General features: G+C 35.4%; 1 protein-coding gene across 20 annotated transcripts in view; it reads left to right on the forward strand.

Annotated features, from left to right (window-relative positions):
* The window catches only part of PPFIA2 (PTPRF interacting protein alpha 2), a 349964-nt gene that overhangs the window by 173212 nt on the left and 164302 nt on the right, over window positions 1–12450 (forward strand). For 12 of the 20 annotated variants that reach the window (XM_032999748.2, XM_032999750.2, XM_042792153.1 and 9 more), the window contains one exon: window positions 9054–9116. The exons of the other annotated variants lie outside the window; for them this stretch is intronic. In XM_032999748.2, the coding sequence (XP_032855639.1) occupies window positions 9054–9116 (63 nt within the window). The remainder of the gene's footprint in view (window positions 1–9053; window positions 9117–12450) is intronic. 20 annotated transcript variants of the gene reach the window in all.

The following is a 12450-nucleotide window of genomic DNA, read 5'->3' on the forward strand; positions in this document are numbered from 1 at the left end:
TTTACTCTGCTTTGTTGGGGGGTGGGGGAAATGCTTAATTTAGCCTTTATGCTATATTCTCCCTGAAAATATATACATAATAAATGATGTTAAAACAGTTATGAACCTGAATCCTATCAGTGTGCAGCCTAAAGTACCCTGATAACAACATGAAAAATGAGCACTGAGGAGATCAACATGATCACAAGCCTGCATGAAGGCTTCTGTGCTTTATCCTTTACCGTCTTACTTTCTCCTTGCATATGTTAACCAAAGTTGAGGTGTACACTTCTGGGCCTCCCCAGAAGAGACAGGAGGGTTGTGCTCCTTTCTTTTTGCTCCCACTCATACAGAACAGGCATATCCCAGAGTCCATAGCCCAGGCAGAGCAGAATATCTCTCAGGAGTGCAAGAAGGTGCTGCATTCTGCCCTCACCCAAGGGCACATTTCCTTCTGCCTCATCCTGCTTCCAGGAGATCAGAGGGCAAATTGTCCCTCTGTTTGCAGGAAACGGTATGCTGGCACATGAATTCAGGGAAATGAGAAAAATATTTATTACTACAAAGTAAATCTGTGATTCACTCTCCTCTTTTTTCCCTATGTAGAAATCTGAGGATTGGAACAGGAACAGATTTTGAACGGGCTTCACCTGACTTTTGTGCGGCAATCGAAGTTGTATGCTGTTGTTGAAAACGATTTAGACATGCTTTTGGCTCTGCTGTCTGCTGTAGTCATACAGATAAAATGAGACTACAGGAAGCAAAACTTTCAAATTAGAGCAAGTATGATTCACTGTATTTTGAACATGTTTTCAGAATTCTGACTTCATTTTGCCTTTGACAAAGCTCTGATAGACCCTGTGATCCATGCCCTGTTTTCGAAATTTCTCTCTCCCACAAGATCCATGAGGTTTCTGAAATGTGTATAGGATCCTCAAGTGTGCTCAAGCTCTGTCTAACCTGAATCTGTCAGAGGTCTGATCTCCTGGGACCAAGTGCACTGTTTAGCACCATTCTTACCACACTTCCCTAAAGCACATTTGTCTTACTACAGGGCAGTATACAGACATGTGTGAACTGCCTATCTTCCTTCCCCATGGCCTGGACTTCAGTGACAAGAGATTATTACTGTAGGCTGGGGACAGGTCTGGCAGCCAGGTGATTAGAGGAGCAGGATTTCAGAGAATGCAGGAAAACACTGTAGGTATATTTTGTTGGTAGTTTATCTTTTTCTTTAATTTTTCTCTTCCATTTTCTTTACCCCTCTTTCTTTCTTTCCTTTCTTATTTTCCATACTAATCATCAATGTCTTGAAACTGGACCTGAAATGTAAATATCAGACCCTTCATGCTTCATTAGACAGAGCAAAATAGTCAGCATGATTCCCACAGACCTAGTTTGAAGACCAATTAGCATCATGTTCCAGTATGTTCATATAGTTTCATATTTTTACATGATATCAAATGAGCATGTCCTTTGTTTTCTACACTTGTAATAAAAAAGATCTTGTAGTTTGAAAAGACTTTATGTGGAGGAAATTCTGACAGTCAAGGAAATATTTTTCAGGTTTGACTAAGTTCAAACAGTTCCTTCCTAGACTCTTTATTAACTAAGTTTTTAATGATGGAATATATGCCTGAATTATTTCTGTGCCTCGGTACAAAACAGAGGTACAATCTTGAGACATTTTAATAGCTATATGAACTCAAACTCTGCTTCTGTTATCACTGTTCTGGATCTTTATTTGCTGTAATAAATTTCTCCAAAGTTCAGTACATTTAAATCAATATTTTAAAGTGTAAATATAAGAGCTTATCTTAACTACAGTGATTTTCTACATTCACATCTCAAGATTTTTAAAATGATTAATCAAAGAATAATTAGTTCAGTCACTGTAATACAGGTAAACAAATAAATGTGAATCTTATTATCTCTTTAAAATGCACACTTAATGATGCATTACCTTACCTTGTATCATCATGTAACAGTATGGTGGGAAGATTACAATACAGTCAGCAAGGTCTGTCTTTCTACATACTAGGTTTTAAGGGCTAGATCCTGCAAATTTTATCCTGTGGGTTTAACTCTACAGTGATCACAAGTTCCCTGTAGCTCAGTGGGAATACTCCCATGTAGAAAGTCAGGTGTGTACAGGCTGATGTACATACTAGAGAGCTACTATTGATACAGATGGTTGCAGAGGGTGGTTTTTGTTAATTCTTTTTACTTTTTTTTTCTGCAGACTATCATCATCAAGCATATAATAATCATTAATTTATGAATAATATGTGTACATACATATATGTGAATGGATACAGGTGTGTGTTGTGTGTTTATGTACTATATATAAAATTTTAGAATCATAGATTATGTTTCAGTTGGAAGGACCTTTAATAGTCATCAAGTCTAACCCCTTAAAATGAGCAGAGACATCTTCAACTAGATGAGGTTGCTCAGAGCCCCATCCAACCTGATCTTGAATTTTCCAGTGTTGGGGCACCTACCACGTCTCTGGGCAACATATTCCAGTGTTTCACCACCCATACTGTAAAAAATTTCTTCTTTATATCTGGTATGAATCTACCCTCTTTTAGTTTAAAACCATTACCCCTTGTCCTATTGCAACAACACCTGCAAAAATGTCTGTTCCCATTTTTCTTACAAACATTCCTTTATATATTGAAAGGCTTTAATAGGGTCTCCCTGGAGCCTTCTCTTCTCCAGGCTGAACATCCTTACATACTTCTTTATATATATTGCATTTTATATATGCAAAATTATTGTCTATTTATATGTACACACACATGCACAGACACACCAATTCTGGTCATACAAATGGTACTCCTTTTGATTTGCTTAACTTCAGAGTATGGATACTTTCTACTAAGTTGGTAATTTAAGACCGTTCATTTACTTCACATATTGCAATGTCATTACATGTAACTGAATAGAAAACTGAATGAGAACATATAATTAAAGAACAAGGATCATATATTAAATGAGTTTTTTAGATGGAGGAAAAAAATAAATTATGTATATTTTGTTTCAACAATAAAAGATCACTTTCTGCATGGAACCAGCTGACAGCTTCAGATAAGAGGCCTCTCAACTTTTTTGTTGGAGCTGATAGTAAGATGGGGCAATATAAAGCATTAGATTTAGTGAAATAAAGCATTAGATTTAGTGAAAATGTTATTGTTGATGCATTTGTTGGCTTTTTTTTGAAGAAAATATCTAACATTGTTTTCTAGTACAAATGTTAAAAGAAATTAATGACTTTTTTTTTGTTTCATTTAGATGATCTATCAAGTAGTCAGACTATTTTTTCAGGGATAACTATGCATTTCAATGGAAAAAAACAGTGGTGGGATTTCACAGATTTTACTGAGAACTTGCATGCCATCTAAGTCTCATACATGCTGAGTTCCAGAGTTAAATACAAACTCTATTTTTGCTGTATACCCAGAACTGTTTTACTGAGATTTAAACATTAATTATATTTCTTTTTTTCAATTTGAAATACCAATGCTAATGTGTAATTCCCAGCAGAGCAGAGTTTCAGTGCATCAACCTGCTGGGCTCATTTTCCAAAATAAATACTAACCTCTTTAATCAGTTAAGTCCTCCACTTGATTAGTTGGGAGAGAACAAAATGTATCCTTTACAATTTTTGTCCTCCCTAGTTATGTGTCTGTTAAACTGAAGGAGCATCTTCCTCAACAGATGTAAGTGTGGCCCAGTCTGCCTTCCAACTTCTTTTCCCCCAGAAGTCTACCTTGCAAGTGGGCTGAGCCTGAGCCACCTGGTGGCATTCAGCTTTCCTGTGAGTCTCAAACTATTGGGCTCTAACATGTCCCAGAGGCTGCAGTCAACACTTACCCAAAAGCATGCTGCATGTGACTGGCAAGTTTGGCCTTCAGTGGGCCTGCAAGACTTGTCTTCATTGCTGCATTGCTTTCTAAGCCAGTCTTTACAGACAATTTTAAGACTTAAATCTTGCCAGTGGGTCTCTGAAGTGGCTGCAGAAGAGGAATGACATGTCGTTTGTTTGTAATGATGTTGGCAGTGAGGTGAGACCTGAAATCACTTATTGGTTGCCACAGACTTAATTTATCTAGAGCAAGCCCCAAGAGATCCAAACTTTTCTATCACTTGAAACTTCAAGCAGGTGCAGTGCTGTTGCTAGAACTATTGTCAGGATTAAAATTCCGTCCGGATCATCTAGGGATAAACTGAGTAAGGTGGTAAATCTTCACATCCGTCATCTTTTGCTCCCTTGTTGTAGGAGCTCTTTGTCTTTCTCAATTTATAGGTACCAAATCTAGTGTAATGAAAACCCTATGTGCTCTAACATCAAATAACATTTATTATTGAAAAATAATAGATTCACAGCCTAACTTAGGTTGGAAGTGATCTCTGGAGGTCATCTAGCACATGCATAGATAACTTTATAACTAGATCAGGTGTCTCAGCATCCTGTCCAGTTTTTTTTTTTCAAGTTTTGAAATGATCTTCCATAAACGAGAACACATCGGTGGGGTAATTGTTACAGATAGGCATTCAGTATGCAGTCTGTACACTATAAATACACCTTTGAGATTAATAAAGTAGTCTTTGCCAACATCTGGATATCACACTTCTCTTTCTCTCTAGAACAGGAAATATGGATGGCATCTGAGAATAATTTTTTTTACTGTGAATTCACATGACAACTTCTCATAGTTAGTAGAATAGACTCATACTATCAAAGGTAACACATATGACTGCTGCATCTATGGTGCAATGTACCATGATACGCTGTGATGACCATTCAGTCTTCAATTTTAACAGGGAATATTTGTTTTGTAGCATTATTTCTAGTCCAGCCCACACTTTAAAAAACAAAAACCAAAAAACCCAGTGATTTCTGCATTAGTGTACATTTGTATACATGTATGTATCAGTACAATATAGATGAGACTGATTTCAATTTGAGTTGAAGGTACAGGTTGTTGAAGTAGTTATGAGAGATGCGTGGGATATTACATGGAACAGGCTTCACTTCAGGACGAGCTTAGCTGAAGCCACTTTCCTAGTCTGAGTGCAGAGAATAGGCAGTGAATTTCAATATGAAATATAATCTTCTTGAAATATTGTACCTATGTAATGTGAAAGTGTTCTTTTTGGGTTTGTCTTGTTTGTTTGTTTTTTTTTTTCTCCAACTACTAAATAACAAATAGAATACTTTCTATAAGAATGGCTTTAGAAAGTAGGTAATGGATCTGTTCCTTCTGGGCTTTTCACCTTGACAACTGTTCAGATGGCTTGTTAAGCATGACCTCAGTTAGAACCCCCCACAAAGAGATGACACGTAAGGGAAGAAACTGTTCTTTCTGACATTGACTGCCTAGTTTCACTAATTAATATGAGTAAATATATCTTTCAGTAGACTAAAACACCTAAATAGCATTTTGTACTGTGGTGAATGATATAACACTTGTCACCACAGAATTCTTGTCATGAAACACCAAATATTGCTCTGAGGGAGAATTTTTTATTTCTGAGGGCAGGACTATAATTATTTTTCTAGTAAGTAGGTTCTACCTGTCAGATACCAGCATTATAGAAGTGAAAGAATTGGGGAAGATTCTGCACTGGTTTCTTCAATTTATCAACAAATTAGATTTATTTGGTGAATATCTTTGAATTTGTCAGCAGCTTTGGATACCACTGATTATAGAACCTGACTTTCTTTTTTATTCCATATCCTTGTTTTGGACATAGCCTTGAAATTAGTGCTGTACTGCTCATATCATTAGTGAGATCAGAAGTTCCTGCTTTAACCAGTGCTTTGACTGGGGACTTGCTAAGAAGGTTTGGGTTATAACAGTGTTGGTATTGAGGAAAATGTGTCTTGTTTGCATGCAGCAAAATCACTTGGAATCCCAGTGTAACTAACCAGTTAAATGCAGTTGCTACATGTTGTAAACTCAGGAATATCGATGTTAGACTTCATGAATTTTCATATATTTTTTGTAGGTTAATTTACAGGTTTAGCTAAAACTTTCTTTAATTTTACTGCTTCCACAGAAGCATGAAATTGTAGCCTCATACATCCTTTGTCACTGTTTCCATCTCATTGTGAAACACAGGCCAATTTGGTGCATATGTGGGCCATTATTTGTGATTATTGTCTGATGTGGTCTTGGAAACTCCAGGAGGTGTAGCTTGGCTGTGTACGTACCTACAGGTCTCTTCATAGCTGATGCATTTTCTGAAAATGTTTTCAAATGTGCCACAGCCTCACAAAAGGCTTTTCTATCTGGAAACCCAAAAGGGAGAGGAGAAGGAGCCTGGAAACATTTCTGTGTCCATCATTTAGGATACAGCTTGAGAATCTGTTACCGTGCATGTGGTTCACAGCTGAAGTGCTCATCCCAAGCAAGAACACATGCATGCTCTAGAGCTTAATTTTCAGAATTTTCTCTCTGTGTTGACCCTATTTTCTTCTCTGATAAATTTTAACACTTATGCAGTTTCTCAAGGAGGAAGACCAAACTGTAATAGAAAGTTTCATGAATATTAATTCTAATAGGCTATACTTATTGGGATACAAAGTATTAAGTAGATGCTATAATACTAGATGCACTGCTGAGTGGAATAAATATTTTATCAACATGCATGAGATGGGAATTGCTTCATTACTTACACTGCATAACTCATTCATGGATTTTGTATCTTAAATGATTGCCGGTAAATTCTTCATGATAATATGATGTATTTGCCTTAACGTGTATAGTTTGGAGACAAGCAATTTTAGAATTAATGCACAAATTTTACACTTTTTATTGAATATTTTTTTTTCATTTATCTTCTCTTACATTTGACATTTTAGGCATTATGAGTCCAGTTGGATTACCATGGCTATAAGTAAATAGCCTTATGTCATTGAAATATCAGGGATAACTCATTTCCAGTTATGTAAAGTTTCCCATAGTAGGCCTAAAGAGTCAAAATACTGGACCTTAAACCTATCAGCTGCTAGGATTGAACACTGTTCATTTTATACCTTTCATCAATAAACCTTTAATCACATTTTTACAAGAGGAAAGAGGAAGAAAACTGTTTACAAGATGATTTCAAAAATTAGGCTAAAGTTGCTTGGAGATTGCTGTCAATAGTGATTGACAGCAAAGATGAATTAGTTAACAGAGCTCAGATGCAGCAGTCAAAAGTATACAGTAGATCTACCTTTTCACACAAATGTGCAAAATTATAAGAAAACATCATGAGATGTATGTACATTTTAAAATGTGCAAAAATATGTAAACTATTTACATATTTAATAAGCATTAAACCATTATTAAATAAAGATATGTGAGACTGAAACAATGAATGGATAAAGTTTATAATGTGTATGTTTTCTTGTGCTGAGATAACGTTCAGTTAAAAGAATGTCATGATGACATAATGTGGGCTGTGTTTTCCTTGCAAAATTCTGGAGCAACAGTGGTGTTAAAGATCCATCTAAATATGATTCATGAATTGACCATGAAGTCTCTTTGCATGAAAATGTTCTTTTAAAAAGTAGCTGTTTTGTATTAAGTGAAATCTCCTTTAAAAAAAAAAAATACAAAGCATTATAAAAATGTTTTCAAATATTTAAGGGTGTAAATCTGAAGAGGGCAAATCTGACACAAGCAAGTTAAGAACTTGCCAGCATACATGGAGAGTTTTGCCACCAATAGCATAATTCTCCTTTAAAACATTAAAAGTTTAAAGCTATTCCAAATATTTAAAAACCGTTTCAAATCACAGTGTGAAATTCATTGGCAATATGTGGTTTGTGGACAGATGAACATGGATACATGCCTGTGGCTGTTATTAGATATATTGATAATGTGCACATTTTTGATTACTGCAAAAGTAAGTCATAATATAGAGTTAGGCTTAACTTGCTCATAAATTATAATAGTAAAGTAATTATAAAACACATCTTGCAATATGTTGTATTTTCCAAATATTATATTGTGCTATTAAAAATACTTGAATCCAAAAATACTGTCTTTTTGTGAGTTCTGAATACTGGATTTACTGAATTAAGTTGGTAAATAGTCATAGAAATAAAGCTTAGGTCCATATTTTCTTTGAGAGATGATGAAGCTCAACTATAATTAGCATGAACATTGTATGTATTGTTACATATGCTCTCAACAATGGAAAGAAATTGTTTAGAGGTTTAGTGTAGAACTGTTGTTTTTAAAATTACAATCATGTTAGATTGAACCAGAGGTTTAAAAAGTACTTCTAGAACTTTCTTAAAATTTCTACTGTTAATCTCCACTGAAGTAAATATAGAGATCTGAAAAAATGTCATCTGGTCAGATTGCCTACTAATTGGGGTCTTTCTGAACAGGAATTTTATATGTTGGCCTCTGCAAAAATAAATGTAAGAGTCATGAAAAAGGAGGAAAAATATCATTCAGTGCTAAAATATATTCTTCACACAGCTCAAGGGACTTCCAGATTTTTAACAGCACATAGCTTTTTTCCTATTATTTTTCCACTCTAGTGATTGTTTGGTGCAACAGAGAAGTCTGAGACAGCATGAAAATTTTATCAATTTAATAGGTAAATTCTACCTAATAATTTAATAGGTTTACATCTTTTGATGTCTTTCCACAAGATGTTTTAATTCAGGGGAGAAGATCCTACTTTCTTCAAACCTCACACACAGGTAAAACTTTTGCTTTCTGTAGAGACCTCAGATTAAAGTTAGCCATGGAGTTATGATTATTTCTCCATAGTTATCTGACTGTTTGACTGTGCTTCAGAGTTCATTTCTGTGAATGCAGTACAGAACACTGAAGTGACTTACTATTTGTTTTTTCACAACACCTCATGAACCGGGAGATGTAACAATACTTTCAATTTTTTTGTGTGAATTTCAGTTGAGCCACATTTTTGTTCTTTTAGATCAGCTTGCTTGAATACTAATAACATTCATCTTGTTAGCATCGTGTAATTTAAATATTCTGTAGCACTGTACAAAATTCTGTTCCATTCAGCAGAATCTCTGTTACCCCCTTTTTCAGATGACGGTTGCTGCTGGTACGAGCATTGAGAATAACATTCAAAGGACCATATCCTGCCCTAATGTATGTTCAAATTATCTTGGATTTTTGTGTAATTTAAATGCAAAGCCTCCTTACGTGAATTTGATATTTTGCTGACCACAGAAGGTTATGCATCTTGAGGTTACTTCACATTATGTATTTCAGGGTCAATGACTATTGTACTACAAGTGAGGTCTCAGCCTACCAAAATTACCTAATTACTGTCATTTTTTTCTATATGGTTTGATGGTGCAGCTAAATAAAGACAATGATAATATATTCAAATTTCTTTCTGTGTTGACCTTGCTTCCCACCCAGCTCAATGCTCCTGTCAGTTGAAATCAGTAGAACAGCAATAGGCAAAATGAGGAAAGCAATGAGAGGCTATATTTATTCTACTTAACTTTGTTCTATATTGGATTTTGATATAAAGATGTGTAATACTAAATTTGGAAGGAAGGTAATTTCATTTTTCTTGCTTAAATATATCTTAATATATATAATATATTAATAATATAATCATACTTAATAATATATATTAAGATATAGATCCCTTAAATATATCCCGTGAATTAAAATAGAAAGAAGGAGTTACTGTTACTCATTAAAAGTAGAATAAGAAATATATTTTGTTAATAAAAGAAGCAGATTATTCACTTGTAGTATAATTGGTCATTTATCTTATTTTACTAAAACTATTCATATAATGGAAAGTCATTGGGTCAAAATTGAACTCTTATACATTAATGGGGAAACATTAATGAGAATTTGGGATGTACCACTGAGAAAAGACTGTGGCTCTGCATTATATAGAAGCTATTTTTTATCATTGGTAACATGTTCAATAATTTATTTTTCAACTAAAGATTATCATGTTTATAGGGGAACTGACAGAAGGACTTCTGTGTAAACATTTCCATCACTTTAAGTTCTTTTATGATATAACAAATAATCAAAGTACAAGCACAATATAGTTAGAAAAATTAATATCTAAGAGAAAAAATACTGTGATTTAATATCAGCAAGAAGTTAGTTCATCCTCCCTGTCTGGGAAAAAACATCGATATCTTAAACCAATCTCTTTTTCTGGAAAGTTTGTGCTTTTAAGTGTATGTAGAGAAATTCTTTACACTTCATTCTTACACATGCAGATATTGCATCTGACTATCTGAATTATTATGGATTTCTGAATACATTCCTTGAATCGACCAATATTATAAATTCTTGGCTGTGATTTGTACTCTTTCATTCCAGTTTCAGACTTGCTTCTGTGCAGAAGAAAAAAGCTTCCTCAGTACCTAATGTATGATTAATCTCCAATCTCTTCCAGATTTTCAACATGATTTTAACTTCTCCAAGGCAAATTTAGTATATCAGTCAGCAAATAGTACAATTTTTAATGGGAGACAGTAATATGTAAGATAATCATATGACAGAAATGACAAGCATGGAAAACTACAGGACTTCAGATATAGTTATAGAAGTCTATACCATTAATTCAAAATTGTTCAAGGTCTTTTAGTTTGTTTTCTTTATTTGAAAAGAACATTAAGACAGGGTCTAGATAGATGCTTTATTAAAAGAAAGAAGTAAACCAACAATTCAGAGGTTACCTGTTATTCTTTGGATTATATCCATTACCACTAAAATCAGTAATCAATTCATTAACAGCCACTGAACAAGAATATCCTTATTCTTGCCTTTAGAGATCACAAGAGCTGTCACTGTAAACTGCAGTTCTTAATTTTCACCCATTTTAAATTTTGTTCCTTCTCTTTGGACTTTTTTTCTCCAAAAAGAAATATATCAACCTCCACAAGAAAGGGATAAAACTTAGAATTTGTTAAATACTCTTCTAACTTATCTCCTGAATTTCCTGTCTAAAGTTTAATGTTGAATTTAATGTTGTTGTCTCTGCTCTAGAGACAGTGGAGGCTAGAGTGAGTCTCACCTGTTGGCTCTCTAAAGGTATCAGTCATTCTCTGTTGACTAAAGGTGATTGAAATTAAGTAATACAAACTCTGTTTTCCCAATTTAAGGTGTTGTTTAGGATAAAAATTACCTCACCAAAGTGTAGCTTCCTAAAAGCCTGGTGTTCAATTAATCTATAATGCAGCCACTCTCAATGAAGAGAACAAGGTATACCATTTGAGGAATCACCCCTCAAGATAGATTGGATGTATTGTCACTGAGGGGCCTTTTTTCTCTTAAGCAATAGGTTAGGTAAATGGTTTACCCTAGACATTAAAAACCATTCTCAAATCTGAAACTTGGGAAAAAAATGTAACTCCTGTGTAGAAAACAATGAAAAATCTTGCAATTCAGTTGAAAGACTAGGCTTTAGTATTTTCCTCTAAAATCTCTCCATGAACTAAAAAGAATTCTTAAATGGTCTTTAATAAAAAAATTAGTTCCCGTTCTAGATTTCACTTTTAGTGTAAATGTGCTAAAAATAAAAACTTTAATGCTTAAAACTGCAGGAGGAAATAAAACAGTTCAGTCACAAATGGTGTGAAACAATGTCTTGCCATTTTTATTTACATATACTGAAAGTCATTGTGAAGCGGTCATGAGACCTAATTTTAAGTTCGCATTTTATAAATAGGTGCAAACACCAAAATACTTAACTCTGAAGACTCTTAACAAGGAGATACAGTATTTGTTCTGTTTCAGACTGTCAAATAGTTCTGAGTGAAAGTTTATCTTAGGCTGATGATTTTTTTATACTCAAATTCCTCAAATTTCTTCTTTGAAGTTGCTCCGCAGAGAAGGACTTGGGAGTAGTAGGGGATGCAGAACTGAATATGAGCCAGCAGTGAGCGCTCGCAGCCCAGAAAGCCAACTGTGTCCTGGGCTGCATCAAGAGAAGCGTAACCATCAGGTGGTTGAGGGAGGTGATTCTCTCCCTCTACTCCACTCTCATGAGACCCCACCTGAGTACTGCATTCAGCTCAGGGGCTCCCAACATGAGAAGGATGTGGGCCTGCTCGAGTGGGTCTAGAGGAGACCATGAAGATGATCAGGGGGCTGGAGCACCTCCCCTATGAGGACAGGCTGAGAGAGTTGGGGTTGTTCAGCCTGGAGAAGAGAAGGATCTGGGGAGACCTTACAGCAGCCTTCCAGTGCTTAAAGGGGGCTACAGGAAAGCTGGGCAGGGACTCTTCATCAGGGAGTGCAGGGATAGGATGAAGGGTAACAGTTTTAAACTGAAAGAAGATAGATTCAGATTATATATAAGGAAGAAATTCTTCCCTGTGAGGGTGGTGAGGCACTGTCAGAGGGTGCCCAGAGCAGCTGTGGCTGCCCCCTCCCTGGGAGTGTCCAAGGCCCGGCTGGACGGGGCTTTGAGTGACCTGGGCTGGGGGAAGGGGTCCCT

Source organism: Tyto alba, unplaced genomic scaffold, assembly GCF_018691265.1.
Source record: "Tyto alba isolate M040663 unplaced genomic scaffold, T.alba_DEE_v4.0 Super-Scaffold_2, whole genome shotgun sequence".
Classification (NCBI taxonomy): Eukaryota; Metazoa; Chordata; class Aves; order Strigiformes; family Tytonidae; genus Tyto; species Tyto alba.